General features: G+C 43.0%; 1 protein-coding gene across 1 annotated transcript in view; it reads left to right on the forward strand.

Moving 5' to 3' along the window:
* GPC6 (glypican 6) overlaps window positions 1-21,973 on the forward strand; it is a 1,226,374-nt gene that overhangs the window by 1,186,621 nt on the left and 17,780 nt on the right. The window contains exon 7 of the mRNA XM_040267334.1: window positions 14,031-14,167. Within this exon, the coding sequence (XP_040123268.1) occupies window positions 14,031-14,167 (137 nt within the window). The remainder of the gene's footprint in view (window positions 1-14,030; window positions 14,168-21,973) is intronic.

The following is a 21,973-nucleotide window of genomic DNA, read 5'->3' on the forward strand; positions in this document are numbered from 1 at the left end:
AATTTAGGTACCCACTGTGCAAAGTAACACTTTGATTTCACGTGTATTTCTGCCGACCAAACATCTTCCTGCCTTTTGCTTTTCACTCTTGAATTCAATATCATTTTGATGTCAAACTGTGCCATCCCTTGAGGATGTATAAGAGGTGCCATAAAGGAATGAGATACCATCAGGATATTAGTCACAAGGCGTGAACATTTGAAACTCTGCTTTTGTTTTCTTAAGATCTGCTGCAGAGATCTGACCGGAACAGCAAAGGGAAAAAAATTTTCCCATCTTTATTCCACTTTGAGGACCAGTGTTTTGCCAGAAGAGAACCCCATCTGTCTTTTCAAGGTCATGCCCTTAACACAGTGTCATCCTGTAGCCGAGAAACTCCAAACTTGAAGCCTGAGGGCATGGTGCCGGATCTTTAAATTTTTCATCCAATTCTCAATCCTCTCAGAAACTCCACAAAACTAAACAGTGTCCTTTCGAACCTTCAGTGAGTCTCTCACTTCCTACCAGTGTTTTCATCCATTTTAGTTTTTCCTACAAAACGCATGTGTGTTTGTCTCCTTGGCAAGTAATGTGAAAAGTACCATTCCACAGGATCAAGGATATGTCATGTGGTAATGGCTGGGAATGGGTTGTGAAATCCCCTGGGGATGTCTGAGAAAGCCCAGAACACAAGACTGGTTTTAGATTGTCTTGTGACTCAAGTCCTCAGCAGAGAGCTGGGTGACAGTATTGTATGGCCAAATTCTGCCTTGGGTTCACTGATAAACTGCATCTAACAAGACCAAGACCAATTTAGAAGCTTCCCGAAAGAACACGTGTAACAAGTGATTTTTCCAAGCATTCCAGAGCCTACTGAAACACTACAAGTTGTCATTGTTTAGTCACTAACTCTTTATGACCCCATGGACTGTAGCATGTCAGGCTCCTCTGTCCATAAGATTTCCCAGGCAAAAATACTGGCATGGGTTGTCATTTCCTTCTCCAGGGAATCTTCCCGACCCAGGGATTGAACCTGCATCTCCTACACTCGCAGGCAGATTTTTACCACTGAGCTTCCAGGGAAGCCCACACTACACCATAGACAAGGACAATCTGAGATCTGAAAAATAACACCAAAGAGCTTCACAGAATCAGAATAAATGGAAAACTGATGTGCTAGTGAATAGGATACCAAGAGCCATATCAGAAGACTGGACTAGAGTTCAAGCTTTGACGTAAATTGAGCAAGTAGATTAAGCCTCCCATGTGTCTTTAGCCTCTGGATTGACCTAAATGGCATCAGTAACCCTCACTTTCTCAAGAATGCTGGGAAGATCGTATTCATGGATATGTGACCACATTTTAAAAATCAGCATTCCTTCTGAGACATCCGAGCTTTCAGTACTCTATTCCAGGCTGTCTGGATGTGGTGTCCAGTGAGAACAGTAAGTCCTTGCACGTGAACGAGTTCTGTTCCAAGAGTGAGCTCATACGTCCATTTGTTTGTAGGTCCAATGAAGTTAGCTTAGGTCCCACCTGCGGAGGGCACAGCAACCCGCTCCAGTGTTCTTGCCAGGAGAATCCCATGGACAGAGGAGCCTGGCGGGCTCCAGTCCACAGGGTCGCAAAGTTGGACATGAGTGAAGCGACTTAGCACACACACACGTACTCAACTAACACAATTGGCTGTATATACTGTACTATAATAGGTTTATAATACTTTTCACATGTGCATACATGCTAAGTCACCTCAGTCGTGTACAACTCTTTGCAACCCCATGGACCATATCCAGCCAGTCTCCTCTCCAGGCAAGAATACTGGAGTGGGATGTCATGCCCTCCTCCAGAGGATCTTTCCAACCCAGGGGTCAAACCCACATCTCTTTTGTCTCCTGCATTGGCAGCCGGGTTCTTTACCACTAGAGTTACCTAATACATTAAAAAAGCAAACAAACAAAAAGAAAAAACATTTTTAATCTTGCAATACTGTACCTTGAAAAGTACAGTAGTACAGTACAACAGCTGGTATACAGGGGTTGGCATTGAATGAACAGGTAAGAAAAGTTACTGACTGGAGGAGGGTAGGAGGATGGGAGATGGTAGAGCTGAAGCATCTTCAGCGATAGGAAATAGAGGGCAGGCGATTTCGCTCCCACCTGACATTGATGGCACAGATTCTGGTTCCTGGTTAGAACCAGATGCGTATTCACATCTTTGAAAGTTCACAACTTTTAAGGTAGGGGACTTACTGCCGTCATGAACACATGCACTCAGACCAATGTTTGAGCACTGGAGGTGGAGCACGGCCTGAATTCCAATGCAGGTTGACAATGTGACTTGAATGACTTGGTGCTCTAAGAAAAGAGCATTCTTCTCTAGAGTAAAGCTGGATGAGGTCACCATCTCTGAAGCCAGATTATTAAACTCTCAGGTTGCAAAAGTGGTATCATGTATCATGAATTTCCCTTAACTTGGCCAAAGTGGTCTTGTTCAAGAGGCAAAAACGAGGCTCCCTTTGTTTCTTTAAATAGATTGTTTTCCAAAGCTAACAAATGACCTTCAGCCTATAAAATATTCAAATTGTTTTCTTTCCCCCCTCAACATGTATTATTTAGTGTATAGCCCTTTAAATATTAACCATCTTTTTTCTAAAGATGTGGTATATATTATTTACATCCAGATATATTATGTTCCCATACAGATGACATAAACACATGGCAGTCTTTCTGAAGTCATAGCAGATAGGGCATCTGGCCAGGTACACACAACAGGTATCCTCTGAAGTGAATTCTGGTCCTGGCATGACTGAGAGGGGATAGCAGGGGGTCATCTGACAGTTCATGTCTCACACTTCATATGCAAGATCCAGAGGACAGAAAAAGTCCAGGGGAGATGGGCCTCAGGAAATAGAGAGCCATGGGCAAAGTCTCTTGGAAGAGATATCATACGCCCCCTTGAAGAATCCACATAGAAACAAAGGTAATAACAAAGTTCAAAAGTATTCCCCATCAACATTTAACAGGTCACTCACTTAGAAAACCAAAGGTAAATTACTGGGTATGGTATGTCTTGATAAGGACTGCAGAGACTGTTTAAGATGGGGCTCCTTGCATTGTTTCAGTTAAATTCTCATGTTTTTTCCCCATGCCCAGACTGTCTCTGAGATCTCTAAGTCTTTTCCATCTTAGCCATGTAAATTACACCTGGAATGATATTCAAGATGGCAGGAGACCAGAATCCCACTTAGAGGACTGGAGGGATCATCTCCGATCCCCCTGTCCCTCGAGAGTAATCAAGTCAGGGGAAAGCACTTTCTTCAGAAAGCTTGACTGAATGTACCCATGTCTTCCTCTCCAAATGAAAATCCAGCAGGCAGTTGCTGGCAGTTGGTAGTTTAATCACTAAGTCTTGTCTGACTCTTTGCAACCCCATGGACTATAGCCGTGCAGGCTCCTCTGTCCATGGGGATTTCCATGCAAGAACCCTAGAGTGGGTTGGCATTTCCTCCTCCAGGGGATCTTCCAGACCCAGGGATCAAACCCACATCTCCTGCATCAGCAGGCAGATTCTTTACCACTGAGCCACCAGGGCAGATAATGGACCATTTTTGAAATCTTACTTCCCTTGGCAGATAACTGGCAATGCTGCCATATATTTATTCATTCAACAGAAATTTGTTGAGCACTCAGGACATGCACAGTGCTGTTTACCAAGTCTCCTGGAGTCAGGAAAGCATAGATGCTCCTCAGCAAAATGAGGAGCTAAAGACCAGAATGGTCGTGAAAAGCGATAACTTGTGTGTGGATCAGCCAGCCCATCACTGGAGCAAAGATGTGGGAGGACATAATGCATTTTGTGCTTTTTTTCCCTCCAGATAGAAATGACTAATTATCCAGCTTCCTAATTGTCCCCATGGCCAAGTTCAGCAGCCACCCGAAAGCAAATGTCAGCAAAGTTGTATTTGGTTGGGAAGGAAACTTCCAGACAAATTGATGTCAGTGCCCCCAGAGCCCTTTGCTTACCCGTGACTGTCCTACTTGTTCTGGGTCTGTTCACCTGCCTCTAGCCAGGGAAGCTAGTGCCCTTCAAGAATAGTGACTCTGTACCAGCTATGTTTGTATCCCCAGTGGGTAGCAGAAATCCTAACTTAACAGAAAGCATATATGAAGTGTTTAATGGATGAATGCTAGCAACAAAAGCCATTTTTCTTGTTTAACCAATGTATTGGAACTTTTTCTAAATTATAATAAATACATTTCCCTATCTCATGAAGGCTGGTGGAGGGGGCTTCCCGGTTGCACTAGGGGTAAAGAATTCACCTGCTGATGCAGAAGATCCAAGAGACGCAGATTCGATCCATGGGTTAAGAAGATCCCCTGGAGTAGGAAGTGGCAACCCACTCCAGTATTCCTGCCTGGGAAATCCCAGAGGAGCCTGGCGGGCCACAGTCCATGGGGTCACAAAGAGTCTGATACAACTGAGCACAGACACGCTGATGACTTATGCAGGATCTCTCTCCCTGTCTCATTAAACAGATTTCACTGAATGTTTTTGCTTGCTAAGTCAGGGATTCAAAGTATATTGTGTCAGTCCCTGGGCTACAGACTAGCAAGCTCCAATTTTTTTTTTTTTTGACTCACATCTCTATCAGCAAAAATTCAGAATCATAGATACCCAGGATATTTATAACTACTTATGCATAAATTATATATAACACTGCTACACTAGTATATTCTGTACCTTGTGAAACTTATGCAAAAAAATAGAAACTTTTGAAAAGTGAGAGAAAATGCAGAAGCTTTATTATTTGTACTTTGTAAAGTTGCTGATGTGAGGGCTATGTCATGCCTGCCGTTTTATTATTGTTTCCTTGTGCTTGCCCTGTTTGAGAAGAAAGAAATCCAAAGTTTCTTTGCAAAAGTCATTTTAAGTCACTGGTCCATTTAATGAGTTAGTTAAAACTGCATCATCTAATCTATAGATGCATTTAACCAGCACATATGAACTGTGGTAGATTTCAATATCCTAGGAGCAAGCTAATGAGGGGAGAGGAAGATCCATTCCAAGCCTTTTCCCAATGTAGAAATCTCACTCTTTCTACAGGATAATTGAGAAACTGCCACTGCTATATGAACTCGTTGAAGGCATGTCAATCTCTAGATAGATGAAATACTAGAAAGGCTTAACTCCCCTTATATTTTTATATTTAAAAATAGAAATAGAAGTTCTAATGTCTTTGTCTTGAATCACACTGAATCATCCTGCCCACCCCTAAGGATGTAGACAACACCCTATCACCAACCCCCAACAAACACAAGCTGGAGACCATGGCTGTAGACAACACCCTTATCAAGCTGAGTCGTTAAAAGTAACAATTCTAAAGTCTATGTTTTTTAAGGAATCTCCACACTGTTCTCCATAGTGGCTGTACTAGTTTGCATTCCCACCAACAGTGTAGGAGGGTTCCCTTCTCTCCACACCCTCTCCAGCATTTATTGCTTGCAGATTTTTGGATCGCAGACATTCTGACTGGTGTGAAGTGGTACCTCATTGTGGTTTTGATTTGCATTTCTCTAATAATGAGTGATGTTGAGCATCTTTTCATGTGTTTGTTAGCCATCCGTATGTCTTCTTTGGAGAAATGTCTATTTAGTTCTTTGGCCCATTTTTTGATTGGGTCGTTTATTTTTCTGAAATTGAGCTGCAGGAGTTGCTTGTATATTTTTGAGAAATGCCTTATGACCCAGCAATCCCACTGTTGGGCATACACACAGAGGAAACCAGAATTGAAAGAGACACATGTACCCCAATGTTCATCACAGCACTGTTTATAATAGCCAGGACATGGAAACAACCTAGATGTCCATCAGTAGATGAATGGATAAGAAAGCTGTGGTACATATACACAATGGAGTATTACTCAGCCATTAAAAAGAATACATTTGAATCAGTTCTGATGAGATGGATGAAACTGGAGCCGATTATACAGAGTGAAGTGAGCCAGAAAGAAAAACACCAATACAGTATACTAACACATATATATGGAATTTAGGAAGATGGCAATGATGATCCTGTATGCAGGACAGCAAAAAAGACACAGATGGGTATAGCGGACTTTTGGACTCAGAGGGAGAGGGAGAGGGTGTGATGATTTGGGAGAATGGCATTGAAACATGTATAATATCATGTAAGAATCGAAATGCCAGTCTATGTCTGATGCAGGATATGACACGCTTGGGGCTGACGCGCGGGGATGACCCAGAGAGATGTTGTGGGGAGGGGGGTAGGAGGGGGGTTCATGTTTGGGAACGCATGTACACCTGTGGTGGATTCATGTCAATCTATGCCAAAACTAATACAGAATTGTAAAGTAAAAATTAAAAATAAATAAATAAATAAATTTTAAAAAAAGAAAAAAAAAAGTCTATGTTTGAATTTGAATTTCCTCTCCACCATTGACTAGATGGGCTTCCCTTGTGGCTCAGCTGCTAAAGAATCTGCATGTAACCCGGGAGACCTCAGTTTGATCCCTGGGTTGGGAAGATCCCCTGGAGAAGGGAAAGGCTACCTACTCTAGTATTCTAGCCTGGAGAATTCCACAGACTGTATAGTCCATGGGGTCACAAAGAGTCAGACATGACGGAGAGAACTTCACTTTCACTTTCACTGACTAGATGTGAGGCCAATTTTTTCATCTCTCTAAACCCCCTTTTCCTAGTTGCAAGCAGGGAGTAATATTTCAGCACAGAATTGTGAAGATTGAATGTTAAATGCTTTAGCTCTAAGAAAGCTCCCAGTTAGCCTCCAATTGTTTTGAGTCCATTACTGCCCTAGGCTGAATATAGCAAGACTCTTAAACATCCTGTGTCCTGACAGTAAAGTCTTATTTCTTTTCCTAACTTTCTGCTATTGTTAACTTTTTCGAATGACACTAAAATGGTTGGAAAAATAATAAAGTTTACATCCATGTGTTCTTTGTGTAGATTCAATCATGGTTGACTTTTTTGCTATTTTCAAGTCTAAGACAAAATAACACCTATCTCCGAATACCTCCTTGTGAATCTTCTAAAAGCAAGGACAGTCTCCTACACAACCACAATGTCAGGATTACACTTAAAAATAGAAACAGAATTCAATAATATCATCCACTATCTATTCCATATTCAAAATTCCTCAATTATCTCAAAGCTCCCTTACCCCTTGGTACCCATCTCCAGATCCAAGATTCTGTTAATGTCTTCACATAGCATTTGATTGTTACGCTTTTAGGGTTTTTTTTTTTTTCATTTACAAAACTTTCCCTTTATTGTTTTCCCTCTTCTTTTGAAAAGTCAAAGCCAGCTGTCTTATATAATATCCCACACACTGGATGTGTCTGACCATTTATTTATGGTGTTACTTAATTTATACTTCTGTCCCTAATATTTCCTGTAAACTGGAAGCTGTTAAGTCAGAAGCCCAATAAGATTCAAGTTAAATATCTGGGGCAAGATTACCTCTTAAATGAAGAAATCAGACGACAGTTCTTGGACAGTCCTTCTTTCTGCTCTTTGTTTTTGCTGATCCCTTTGATTTCAGCAGCGCCCCCACTTTGTTGCCTGCCTCTCTCTTTTGTGTAATTGTACAGTTCTGTAGGGTGGGTATGAAAATGGTACCACTGTGTTTCTATAGCTAAGTATTCAGGACCCTTCACAGGCTTTAAACTGAGTGTCCGCCTTTACTGCAGCCAGTCGTTGAAACTGAGTCAGAAATCAGAATCAAGTCCAGATAAGTTCTATCAGAAGGCTCGCATTCTTCCAGTGGATTCCAATAGTGTCTGTTTGGATCAGATACCTATGGCATAACAGAAATTGTTGTTTAACTTTCACATTCAATCAATAGCATAGATGAAAAATATTTAGTATGCAGATATTTCTAATATTTAGTATAGTATTCCTAATGTAACACTGGATAAGTGGTAAATATAATTTGCAACTATTAGAGACAGTTCATTTGGGAAGCAGGGAAAAGAAATTAGAAATTCTCATTTGATCCCAGGTCTTTGTTTCCATCAAGTTTGTGTTATTAATGAATTGAGGTGAGGTGAAGTCACTCAGTCGTGTCCGACTCTTTGCGACCCCATAGATTGTAGCCTACCAGGCTCCTCTGTCCATGGGATTTTCCACGCAAGAATACTGGAGTGTGTTGCCATTTCCCTCTCCAGAGGATCTTCCCAACCCAGGGATCGAACTCGGGTCTCCCACATTGTAGGCAGATGCTTTACTGTCTGAGCCACCAGGGAAGCCTATTAATGAATTAGACTTCACACTTATTGTTACTGATATATTTCAACCAAGAGTACTTGCTAACATGAAGCTTAGCACACAACAAAAACTCAGATCTAGAGCTACAGAAAAGTTACATTATCATTCAAAAAGAAAAGTGTTGAAAGTGTTAGTCATTCAGTCGTGTATGACACTTTGCTACCCCGTGAGCTGTAGTCGGCCAGGTTCCCCCGTCCATTGAATTCTCCAGGCAAGAATACTGGAACGGGTTACCATTCCCTTTTCCAGGAGATCTTCCCGACCCAGGGATCAAACCCAGGTTTCCCCCACTGCAGGCAGATTCTTTACTATCTGAGCCACCAGGAAAATGAAAAAATATTTCTAAACGCTGTGAGAACCGAAAGATTTTCTTAATACTAAAAAACTAAGGGCAATCATCCAGCTATTCTTTAGAATCAAAGGCATATTCCTCTCCGGTGGCTAATAGTGTCCATTTTTTTCAGCTGTCTGCCTCACCACTGCAGTCTGGAAGTGAATTGGATGGTGTTTTCGTGCAGAATGTTAAAACAGCTTTTGCATCTCTTACTGCTGCTTTGCCGTTATCACCTTCGATTGCACAATGAAAATGCCTGGCTTCTGAAATGCCAGAGTGAACATGACCTGATTAGAAAATGTGCTGTGTGAACGGCCAGAAGAGATCCACACTCCTCACTAAGGCAGATATTAATAGAAGTCCTGGGGGGACCATCAGGGCCTCCTGACCCTTTTGAGATAAGAGCCCACATGGTGTGACCCTCAACTATATTCTGTTAACTATAAGGTCTGTGACCCTGTAACGTCTTTGCACTTGTGCTAGTTTACTAGGACTGCATAATCACCAACTGGGTGGCTTACAATAATAGAAAGTTAATTTTTCACAGTCTGGAGGCTGGAAATCTGAATTTTTGCTGCATAAGTGATTTTCTCAACCAGCATTTATTGAACACATACTGTATGCTGAAACCTGTGTGTCTAACTCATCTCAGTTTGCCCAGGAATTTTCAGTTTTTGCACTAAAAATTAGTGATCCCCCTAAGTCCTGGGCAAAATGGGATGGTTGGTCACCCGACCCCTTCTAAGCACTGAGAATAAAGACAAATTAGAACCCTGTCCCTACCTCCAAGAAGCATGTGGTCTTAGAATCAGAAAAATAAGCAATTATAAAGGATTGGAGCGATCAGTACTCAGAATCATGAATGGGGGCCCTCTTAGAACACAGAAAGTTCCATCCAAGTCTCATGGGTGTCAGGGGAGGGGATGGTGTTGAAAATAAACCATGAAAGATATAATGCTGAGTTTGATTAAAAGAAAAAGCAGCATAATATACACTTGGCAAATATCAAAAAAGGAGATACCTGTGGGATGTCATGCAATTTTCTTCTTTCCCTGTGTTGAAAAATGTATATAATTGGTTCAGACTCCCACGGCTTAAAGGTGGGGTTTCTGTATGAAATAAGCAGAAAATAGAAGGCTCATTCTTGGTGTATCTATTGTGGGATGGAATAGAGTCTACACTATTTCCATCCTGAAGCTGGTGGCCATTTTCTGAACTAGCGATGAATATGTAATACATGTTTCTCCCTCTGGGGTTTGCATTTGAGAACAGTGAGGATAAGTGGCCTAAGGGAATAATCCAGGTTAGAGGTTAGGAACATCAGAATGGCACTCTGCTGAGCAAATCACATGTAAATGATTTTATTTTTGACATGTTTTATTTTTTTTAAATTCAAACTTACTGAAAAATTGCAATTTTTAAAAAGAAAGTATATCTCCTTCAAGATTCACCAATTATTAAAAATTTCTTACATTTGCTTTCTCACTCTCTCTTGCTCTATACATCTATATGTTTTATATTTATTATTCCTGAACCATTCTAGGGTAAGTTGTGGAAATCATATCTCTTTAGTTCTATATACTCCAATGTGTATCTCCTAAGAACTTGACATTCTCCTGTGTTATCACAATAGGAGTCCATACTCAGGAAATTTAACATTGATACAATATTATTATCTGATATAGAGTCAGTGTGCAAATTTTTCCAAATAAACATATCCTTTTTGGCAATTATTTTACCAACCTATCATCCAATCCAGAGCCATCCACTCTATTTGGACACCATGTCTCTTAGTCTCCTTAACCTAGGCAAACTCTTCAGCTTTTCTGTATCTTTTATGACTGACATTTTTAAGGAATACAGACCAGCTGTTTTGTAAAACATCCTTTAGTTGGGGAGTAGTCTAGTAGACATCCTTTATCTAGTGTGTCCTCATGATTGGATTGAGGTTATGAATTTTTGTTGCATAAGTGATGTTTTGATACTGTCCCATCACACCTGGAAGTACCCAGCACCAAGCTGTTCCATGACTGATCACTTGGTCAAGTTGGGGGCTGCCAGGTTTCTGCCCTGTAGAGTGGTGACCAGTAGTCCTCTTGTAATAATAAGTAATCTGTAGGAAATGCTTTGTTGTTGTTGTTTAATCACTCAGTTGTGTCTGACTCTTTTGTGACCCTGCCATGAACTGTAGCCCACCAGGCTCCTCTGTCCATGAGTTTTTCCAGGCAAGAATACTGGAGTGGGTTGCCATTTTCTTCTTCAGGGGATCTTCCCGACCCAGAGATTGAACCCATATCTCCTGCATTGGCAGGCAGATTCTTTACCACTGAGCCATTCGGGAAGGTCCAGGGGATGCTCTGCAGAGAAGACAATGGCAACCTACTCCAGTACTCTTGCCTGGAAAATCCCATGGAAGGAGGAGCCTGGTAGGCTGCAGTCCATGGGGTCGCTAGAAGTCGGACACAACTGAGCGACTTCCCTTTCACTTTTCACTTTCATGCATTGGAGAAGGAAATGGCAACCCACTCCAGTATTCTTGCCTGGAAAAACTCATGGACAGAGGAGCCTGGTGGGCTGCCGTCTATGGGGTCGCACAGAGTTGGACATGACTGAAGCAGCTTAGCAGCAGCAGCAGCAGCAGCAGCAGCAGCAGGGGATGCTCTGAGATTGTGTAAATATCCTTTTCCCCAACAAACTTTTACCCAGTATTCTTTGCAGTTGTGCTAGTTGGCTAGGACTGCATAATCACCAACTGGGTGGCTTACAATAAAAGAAACTTAAATTTTCACAGTCTGGAGGCTGGAGGTCTGAGACCCCAGTATCAGCAGGGCTGTTCCTTTCCAAGAGGGAGAGTCTGTCCCAGCCCTGTCCCCTGTCTTCTGGTGGCTCACTGGCCGTCGCTGGTGTTCCTTGGCTTATAGAAGCATTATCCCAATCTCTGCCTTCCTCTCCACAGGGCTTCCTCCCTGTGGGTATCTCTGTATCTAAATCTACCTTTTTGATAAGAACGAAGTCATTTTGGATTAGGGCCCACCCGAATGACCCCATTTTAACTTGATCATCTACAAAGATTTTATTTCCAAATAAGGTCAAGTTCACATTCACAGGTACTGGTGAGCAGAATCCATCTTTTAGGGTGTCCACCCTAAAAAGAATCTATTGATGATACTCACTGAGATCAGTTATTACTATGAGATGGCTGCAGAATGGTGATTTTTCTGTCATACTTTCAACATTTCCTAGTTGAGGTTTCAGGGATTTGAAGTTTTTTGAATAGTTGTTAAACAGAGAGTATCCATCTACCTATGGCTGGACAGAAATGACTACACATATTTAAAACAAAAAAATTTTAAAAACCAATGGCAATATGTGTATACATTTGTGCTAAGAATGGTGAGCAGAAAAGGACTAGCGTCACTGCGGTCCCTTTAGTCAGTCAGAGCGGCTTCCCTGGTGGTTCAGACAGTAAAAAAAATCTGTCTGCAATTAGAAGACCCAGGTTTCATCCCTGGGTTTCGAAGATCTTCTGGAGGAGGGCATGGCTACCCACTCCAGTATTCTTGCCTGGAGAATTCCATGGACAGAGGAGCCTGGCAGGCTATAGTCCATGGGGTCTATAGCAAAGAGTCAGACACGACTAAGTGGCTAACACTTTTTAGGCAGTTAGATTGGCTGGAAGGAGGGCCAAGGGGGCAGTCTATGGATCAAAGTCGGTACCAATGGAGGAAATCAGAGAGTGTAATTTTTAAGCTACCCTGAGATTTACTGAGTATAAGCTACTCTTTGGAATTTCATCACTTGCAGATTTTTTTTATGCTCTGAAACAAAAATAACATCACATCATTCAAGGATATGTATCAAGGTCTTAGGTTCAACATTCCGGTCATCTTCCGTACTTGACTGGTGAACAGACATTTCCCAGGGCTGAAATCTCTGTCATCATCAGAATCACAAATAAGCAAGGACCACAAACTGTACAGTTCTGGAACTACTGAGAAATATCACTCAGGACAACATGAAATGCTCTTTTATTTTTTTGTGTTTCCTCTTAAACCTGACAACGGGTCATTGAAATGTTTTCTCAGATCTGTACTGCATCCACAGTAAACACAGAATACTTTGTTTCCGAAGGCCACTGATCGCAAGTGTGAGTGGTCCTCCCTTCTAGGATGCTGTATAGGTCTGCCAGGCTGTCACAATGAGGTGTGGGTGGCTTAAACCACAGAAATGTGTGGTCTCATAGTTCTGGAGGCTAGAAGTCGAAAATCGAAGTGTCAACAGGGTTGGTTGCTTCTGAGGGCTGTGAAGAAAGGATTTTGTCCAGGTTTCTCTCCTTGGCCTGTAGATGAATGCTTTCTTCCTGCGTCTCTTCACATTGTCTTGCTTCCGTGCACACCCCCGTGGTCAAAGCCCCCCTTTGTATAAGGACACCGGTGCTATTATATTAGTGCCAACTAATGACCTCATTTTAACTTTCCTTACCTCTGTAAAGATCCCAGATCCAAATAAGGTCATATTCTTGAGGTTCTGAGGGCTAGGACTTGAGCATATGAATATTACAGGACATAATTCAACCTATAACAGTGGCATTTCCACCATCCATAGATTTTCCCATGTTCTTATAGATAGAGTAGAACATCATGGTGTGACTGCATGAACCTCGATTCTTATTGTGGAGCCAAAATGGCACTGAATCCCTGTCCTACACTTTTGACAGACAAAAAGTCACAGCTGAGCCTGAAAGCCCTACAGTTGCTGGTACCAAGCTCCTCCCAGCCATCCAGCCACAGGACTGTGGATTTTACATTTACTCGAATTCAGAATGATTCTTGTCTCTGCTGCTAGAGATTTTAAAGTGGGTTTAGGGTGCTCCTCATCGTCCAAGAGTGTACTCTGTGGGCCTGTCCATTGGTCAAGAGCAAGGGTCACCAGAGGCTGAATTAGTGACTATACTCATTTCTTGCAGAAATGAGTAGACCTTTGGGGAACACATAGTATCTCTTTTTTCATCCCTTAGGTGTATTTATCTGACATCCAGGCAAATGAATCCTGAAGATCAGATTGAGGGTGTTTGCAATAGGGAACCCCTATTTCTCCCGGCCGGAGGGGGACCCACAGCCAGTTGAGATGCCTCATAAGTTTTTAATTCAAAGGATGGGAGGGCAGAAAAAAATGGAAAACCAAGAGTCAATTATCTGAGTACCCTCTGCCAGAAGCTAGAGGGAAGTGGAGGAAGGAGGAAGTGAGGCTTCCCTGGGCAATAAGTCCTACAGGATGGGTTCTCTCTTAAAGCTGATGGGGAATCTGTGCTCGTCCCATCATGGATTCTAACCTTCCCCTGCGCTGTGTCCTGGTGTAGAAACGGACGATGCCCAGCAAGAATGTTCACTCTCTTTCCTTGCTTTCTTGATCAGGTCACAGACATAAAAGAGAAACTGAAGCTCTCTAAAAAGGTCTGGTCAACATTGCCCTACACCATCTGCAAGGACGAGAGCGTGACGGCTGGCACGTCCAACGAAGAGGAATGTTGGAATGGACACAGCAAAGCCAGGTGAGGGTGGCTTGCTGTTCTTGCGGAAGGGATAATGCACATCCATTCCTGGAAGGCTCTCCTGGCACAATGCTGCAGACCTGTTTATGCAAAAACCAGCGGAGGGTGGAGCGACAAGTCGTCACTTAGCGACAGCTGTTCAGAGTGACAGGTTTGATGGGCACCTGGGAGCACTTACTCTCAAGGTGCCATTAAGCATGGAATCCTTGTTCTGCATGCCTCCCCTCTGGATGAGGACAGAGGGATGGTGACAGATGCCAGGTTACGGATATCTTGAGATCACAAAGAGCTTTTTATGTTCTCTTAATGACTTTAAGGTAGCGGAGCTATTTTTATCCATAGTTAAATTTGCACAGCTTACTGGGGGTTTTTTTCCATTACAAGTTAAACAGGAAGTGAACGTTCAACTGTAATTTTTTTCACCCTGGGAGAAAAAGAAAATACCGAAGTCTGATTCGAAGGGTAAGGGAAAAAGAAAATAACAGACAACCAGGAAAGCATTCTCGTAAGTCTGGTGCCTTAGAAAGACCCATTGGAATTTCCTGCTGAGAGATGGCTCTGTTCTCCTCCTCTGCTCTGCGGCCCAAGGCTACTGCCCCTTGGTATGGAGTTTCTGACTTTCTTGATTCAGCCCAGAAATGGGCTTGGCCTGAGTTGTCATAGGGTGGAGAAGTTGGACGGGAGAACTGGCTGGGAGTTGGCAGGCAGGGCAGACACCAGGAGCGGAGTCCGCCCAAAGCCTCCTCAGCAGGGATGCAGGTGAGCAAAGCAGCTGGTAAATTGGATTCAAGGAATCTTTGGGGACCAACAGGCAGGTGGAAGAGCTAAAAGAAGGGGTCTGTTCTGGGGCCTTATTGGGCATTTTTGAGCATATGAAACAGCTGTGATGAAAAGAAAAGAAGAAGATTCATGGATATTAAGTTCAGACCAAGCTGCAGGAGGCAGGGGTGCGAGTGAGGTGCTCATTGGGTATAATTTCTTACACTGCTGAGTTGCATTTTTATCTTCTATTGGTAATGGTATTATTAGTCACCCTAGAGAGAGATTAGCAAGAGGAAAACAAGACAGCTGTTTAAAGAACTGCAGTCATTTCAAGTTACCCCCCAAATATCCATGTGACAGTCTTAAATTATGAGGGTACCAAAGGCTTTTCACAGTATCAACAGTGCTGCCCCTTAAAAATGCTTAGAAACTTAGCAGTTTCTGGTCTTCTGTGAAGGGGACCTTGGGCCAGCAAATTCAGGTGTGAATTAACAGCTTCTAATGTGTCTTTTCCTAACGACTGTACAGAAAGACACTGTAAAGGATGACCAGGTGGCCTAATGAATAAAGTGGTTGATTTTTCAAGCTGCTCCATTGCCATCTGTGTTTACCTTTTAGCCTCGGCTAAAACTGCGGCTGTGTTTTGAACTGCATTTCCATGGAGAGTTACACTGGTTACTGAATATTAGCACGTGTGCAATTTTTTTATTATTTTTATTTTTATTTTGGCTGCGCTGGGTCTTCATTGCAGTACGTGGGCTTTTCTGGTTGTAGTGCAAGGGCCCTAGGGCATGCAGGCTCAGTGGTTGCAGCAAGGGGGTTTAGCTGCCCCTCAGCATGTGGGATCTTAGTTTCCTGACGGGGGATCAAACCCGCATCCCCTGCATTGGAAAGTGAATTCTTAACCACTGGACCACCAGAGAAGGCCCTGTAAATTCTTACAGAAGAAATATAAAGAAAGGTTTGCTGCAAGGACTGGGGAGGGGACTACATTCCATCAAGAAAATGAATGGGGAAGATAAAGACCATGAAGTCAGATCGAGAAGAGCCTGGGATGGTTCAGCCAAGTTCCTCATTATGCAGTCAGGAATCTAGACAGGGTAAACCATTAGTCTAAGGGTAGCCGATGAACTAAGGTGAAAGCTGACATCTCCCAAACCCTAGAGAGTATTCTTTTCACTGCGGTTGTTGTTGTTGTTTAGTCACTAAGTCCTGTTCAACTCTTTGCAACCCCCTAGACTGTAGACTGCCAAGCTTCTCTGTCGATGGAATTTCCCAGGCAAGAATAGTGGAGCAGGCTGCCATTTTCTTCTCCAGGGTATCTTCCCGACCTAGGGATCAAACTCACATTTGATCTCACAATTTGCATTGTAGGCAAATTCTTTACCACTGAGCCACGTGAGAAGCCATTTCATTTCAATACCCTGACTCTAAAACAAGTGACAGATATATACTGCCATCCCTGACTCTAAAACAAGAGACAGATATATACTGCCATCCCTGGGCTAGGAGAACAAATGAAGTAGATTCTTTGCTCTTTGGTTCCTTCAGTCCATCAGCAATCTTATTAAGCACACCCTCAGCCCAGGCGCTGTGTAAGGCTCTGTCAATTAAGTACTATGTGACGGCAGTGGTGTCTGTCAACACATGAAAAGGCACAGCGACTGGAGACAGGACAGTGGACTTTGGAACTTTAAGTACCCTCCTGTTGGACTGTGGGTTGGGAAAGGACCACATAGCCAGGAGACACACCTGTTCAGTACTCAGGGATGAAATTTGAATTTTATCCTGAGTCCATGAGAAGCCATTAGAGGATTTTATGCAGGTGAGGGAAATCATCAAATTTAATACAATAAAATCATTTGCAGGAATATTCCAGACTTTAACCCAACGTATTAATAAAAAGATAATACTGGCAAATATTTGTGACTCAAATTATACTTCCATTGAAAAGTTATAATTTGACATGGTTTTCTTAATTCTCTTTTTACTTCTTCCACTATAATGAACTCTTAATATTATAACTTTATATTTAATAACATTGTAAGTAGATAACCAATACAGACTTGTTGGATTAAATTTAATTAAAACTTTCTTCTCATCCAAATATTAATTGATCTAGGAACACAGCAGAGAAGTTGTCACTAAAAAAAGAAAATTCCACTGAACTGTTTTGTAAGTTGAAAAATCTATTTATAATGCAGACAAGGTATTTTTCCCCTATTTTTGAAGTATGGACTTTCAAATGAAAGGCCTTCTGAAATGTTTAGGAATGCTTGTAAAAAAAAAAAAAAGAAAAGAAAGAAAGAAAGGTTATTCTTGTCACCCTGTGAAATAAAAGAAACAGAACTTTTATTTCAAAAAATATCTATCAAGTGTGGAGCAGCAATGTTTACTAGCATTGATAGAAATTGTCTAGAGTTTTAAAACTCAGGACTGTGAGATGAGGCTGCTGGTATCCTAGATATTTCTTCCTCTTTGTACAATCTTTTATCCTTCCAATTCCTTTAGCCACAGTCTCTGCAGCCCTTTTATCCTAAGTACTTGCTCAGACTTGGCTGCCATCACCCATTTTTCTCCTGATTGCTTTCTGAATGCTGCTCTAAGCTCTCTACCATACCTCCTTGATTCAGAAGCATGTCTATTTCATATGTTAACATTTCCAAAGTCAAAATGACTCCTACAATAGATATGTCGCTCTGTGTCCCCAAGTATGTATTGTTTTCCCCCAGTATGTATTGTTTTATAATAGCTGTTACAAAATGAATATCGCCTGTTGAAATTGGGGATGACTTTGACACAAAACAGGATACACACAGATGTGGCTGCTATGGCAACTGCAGGGTAAGAGCGGCTGTGTTGAGTTGATGGTCAAGGATGTATGAGCAGTGTCTCCCCTAGAACATGGGCCCATCTTCATTCCTGCTCTCACCTTCATCCATCTCTGGCAGATCTCAGTGTACTTCAGTAGCCCATCGGGTCTGGAAACAGAAGGTGAGGTAGAAGGAGGAGAGTGTGCCCTCTGATGGGAGGAGATTGTGGGCACACCCATGACCCTGTCAGCATGGAAACCTCCATTCTGACAACAGGACCAGGTGGTCAGGAAAGGTCCTCCCCTGCTTCTCCTTCCCTTGCCACCCTGTTGGGACAGTTCTACAGACCAATGCAATAAAGTCTGTGAGAATAGCTGGTAACTTCTAAAGCAGCACCTCTCAAATGGACAGGCTAAAATCTGGGTGGGTTTGTTAAAAAGTGCGGATTCTGATTCAATAAGTCTGTGATGGAACTGAATTCTCCGTTTTTAATGTTTTGCAGGGAAGCAAGGGTTTCTGGTCCAGGGATTGCACTTTGAGTAGCAGGGCTCAAAGGCAGAGTTGCCAGCTTTGGCACCTAAGAAAAGCAGACACCAAGGGGAACACACTTACACTAAGGATTCATCGTCGATTTGATATTCAGATTCACACAGTCCTGTGTTTCATCTCGGCAGGCCTCCTTTAAGTTCCTATTAATATGTAAGATATTCCCTTTTTTCAGTTCACGCACAAGCCTTGGGGAACATGTTACGATTTGCTGTTTTCTCTTCACCTCCAAGGATACCCTTGATGTTTCCTTTAATGGGCTTTTTCTTCTATTACAAATGGCAACAGCAACTAGATTAGGCAGGTCGCGTGGTTCATCACGCACTAAAGATAGCTGAGCCCGAGCCAGGTTAAAGTCATCTCGACAACAAATTGCTTAAGCTTCACAAGTGCATCAAGAGGGAATTTTGACTTGGAAATGCAGCACAGCCTTCTCAAGACAGGATACTGTCTGCACAAAGCTCTGGTCTCTCATGAGATGCCCTTGGGGGCCAAGGATGGATGCTTTGAATCCCCGGTCAGTACTGCATTCAATTAGTGTCCTGCTGCTGCTGCTGCTGCTAAGTCGCTTCAGTCGTGTCCGACTCTGTGTGACCCTATAGACGGTGGCCCACCAGGCTCCCCCGTCCCTGGGATGCTCCAGGCAAGAACACTGGAGTGGGTTGCCATTTCCTTCTCCTAGCTCATGCTGATGTAACAATGCTGCCATAGACTGGAGACCTTAAGCAAAATTTTATTTTCTCATAGTCTGGAGGCTAGAAGTCAACAAGGCTGGGCTCTAATAAGAGCCCACTTCCGAGCAGTTGTTCTGAGCTGTGCCCTCAGGTGGCAGAGAGAGAGGGCTCTGGTCTCTTCCTCTTCTTGTAAGGGCGCTAATCCCATCATAGGGGCTTCACCTTCATGACCTAATTACCTCCCCAAGACCCCACCTCCCAATCCCATCACACTGAGGTTCAGGGCTTCAATCTACGGATCTTAGCAGGACACAAACATTGTCTACAGGGCTTCCCAAGTGGTACTAGCAGTAAAGAACCCACCTGCCAGTGCAACAGACATAAGAGATGCAGGTTCGATCCCTGGGCCGGGTAGATCCCCTGGAGGAGAGCATGGCAACCCACTCCAGTTTTCTTGCCTTGAGAATCCCATGGACAGGGGAGCCTGGTGAGCTACAGTCCTCAGGGTCGCAAATAGTCAGACACGATTGAAGCAACTTGGCACACACGTGCACGTAGGTCAATCCCAGTTTCCCAATTCATCCTACCACCCCCCCATCCTCTGCCCCACGTCCACACATCCATTCTCTACATCTGTGTCTCCATTCCTGCCCTGAAAATAGTTTTATCTGTACCATTTTTTTTCTAGATTCCCCATATATGCATTAATATATGATACTTGTGGAGAAGGCAATGGCAACCCACTCCAGTACTCTTGCCTGGCAAATCCCATGGATGGAGGAGCCTGGTAGGCTGCAGTCCATGGGGTCGCTAGAAGTTGGACACGACTGAGCAACTTCACTTTCACTTTTCACTTTCATGCATTGGAGAAGGCAATGGCAACCCACTCCAGCGTTCTTGCCTGGAGAATCCCAGGGACGGGGGAGCCTGGTGGGTTGCCGTCTCTGGGGTCGCACAGTGTCAGATACGACTGAAGCGACTTAGCAGCAGCAGCAGCAGCAGCATACAATACTTGTTTTTCTCTTTCTGACTTAACTTCACTCTAGGCTCATTTATGTCTCTACAAATGACCCAACTGATACAACCATGTTGAATCAGATCACCTGTATCTTTCATTAGGCGTGTGTTCTCTTCACGGGGATCCTTTTTCTAAGCTCACAGAAGTTAAAAAGAAAAAGGGAATGTAGAAGATGATGGGATGGTGCAGGAGAAATGCGATGAAATCCAGTCTGAGGCAGGTCCCCAAAGCCTATGGATCTTAGGAAAGAACATAGACAATCTCAGAGTCTTCAGGGTTTCTTGAGTTAGTTATAGCCAGACTCTCTTCTCTCCCTTTAAAGTTGGCAAAACAGCTGCCTGGTTCCGTTCCTTGTCAGCTAGTATTTAGCCAGCACTGTCTTTTCCTTAAGATGTTTTCCAGAAGGAGGCCATCAAGAGGCCGGCCGGGAGACAAGGATTAATTGGATCTGTTGGTAACACAGCTTTTGCCAGGAGCCTTTGCTGTCTTTTAAGGCATCTGATCCTCACAGAAATAACTGTGTCCCCCAAGGAAATCCTCCCTGAGGGCAGGAGGTAAATACAGCAAATTGTAGGAAATAGGAAAAGTAGAAAAATCTAGAAAATAGGTCAGTCACTCTCAGCAGCCACCAAGTGCATTGACTAAGCGAAGAAACTGGGAAGTCATGAGTGGGTACGTGTGAGCAGCTGGCAGAGTGGTGAAATGGTGCATGGTGATGAGAAATGTGTCAGAGACAGCAACTTGGCAGATCTGGAGAATTGTCTTAGTCTGATTGCAGGGTATGTCCAAAGCAGTCCAGCTGCGTTTGAAAGAACTGTGAAATATTTGAAGTATACGCAGCCGGGAAAGCACCTGGGGAAAGTGGGAAGCCTGTCTGGGATGAGAACTGGCAACTGTCCAAGCTGGCATAGCTGAAAGCCCGGTTCCCTTCTCTGGGATGTTCAGGAGGGAAGACCCCACGAACGCTGTCTGCCTTGAGGGAGCAGGACACTGTGTGGAAGTGATAAGAAGCGTGGCTACAGACAGGAGGAAAGAAGCGTGCTGTGTCGGCAGCTCGGCAGCCTGAGGCCTGGCTCGTGGGTCTTCCCTCCCGCCCGCCCAGGAGTCTGCTGACTCCGGTTCTACCAAGAAAGGATGGTGTCGGCAGCTCCTGCCAATGAGTTGAGAAGCCAAGTCAAAGAGTTAAGCTTCTGTTCACTGGCACAACCAATGAGCGGTGTGTCCTCCGAGAGTTCCAGGCCATTTCATGCCCCACATCCTCCAGCTGGAGGAAAGCCACAGCAAATCACTCTTCTGTCCATGAATCCAGGCTTTAAAGCTCGGAATTCTGCTGCTGTCAGCCCTCCTAAGAAACAGGTTCAGCATTTGAGGGAGCCATGTTAACAACTTAATTTTCATAAGGGTGCATTGTAATTGTATAGTGTATTATATTTGTCAAGCAATTTCATATCACTTCACTTAATATGGCAGCTTATGAAACAAACGATGTAAATATTATATATATAGATATGTACATAGAGTTATATCCCTTATATAATGGCTTTTATATTATATGGATAGTAGTGTGTGTATATATATATATATCCACAGCATATATATGTATGTATATATACAGTACTTAGTATGTATATACATATATAGTATATATGGGCTAGGGTTAGGGTTAGGGTATAGTGTATAGTGTATACATATATATATACTATATATGGGCTTCCCTGGTGATTCAGTAGGTAAAGAATCTGCCTGCAATACAGGAGGCCCAGTTTCAATCCCTGGGTCAGAAAGACACCTTGGAGGAGGAAATGGCAACCCACTCCAGGATTCCTACCTAGAGAATTCCATGGACAGAGAAGCCTGGTGGGCTACAGTCCATGGAGTCGCAAAGAGTCGAACATGACTGAGCAACTAACACTGCTACTTTCACTTTTCATATTATATACATATACATATACATATACATATACATATACATATACATATACATATACATATA

Source organism: Oryx dammah, unplaced genomic scaffold (assembly GCF_014754425.2).
Source record: "Oryx dammah isolate SB20612 unplaced genomic scaffold, SCBI_Odam_1.1 HiC_scaffold_24, whole genome shotgun sequence".
NCBI lineage: Eukaryota > Metazoa > Chordata > Mammalia > Artiodactyla > Bovidae > Oryx > Oryx dammah.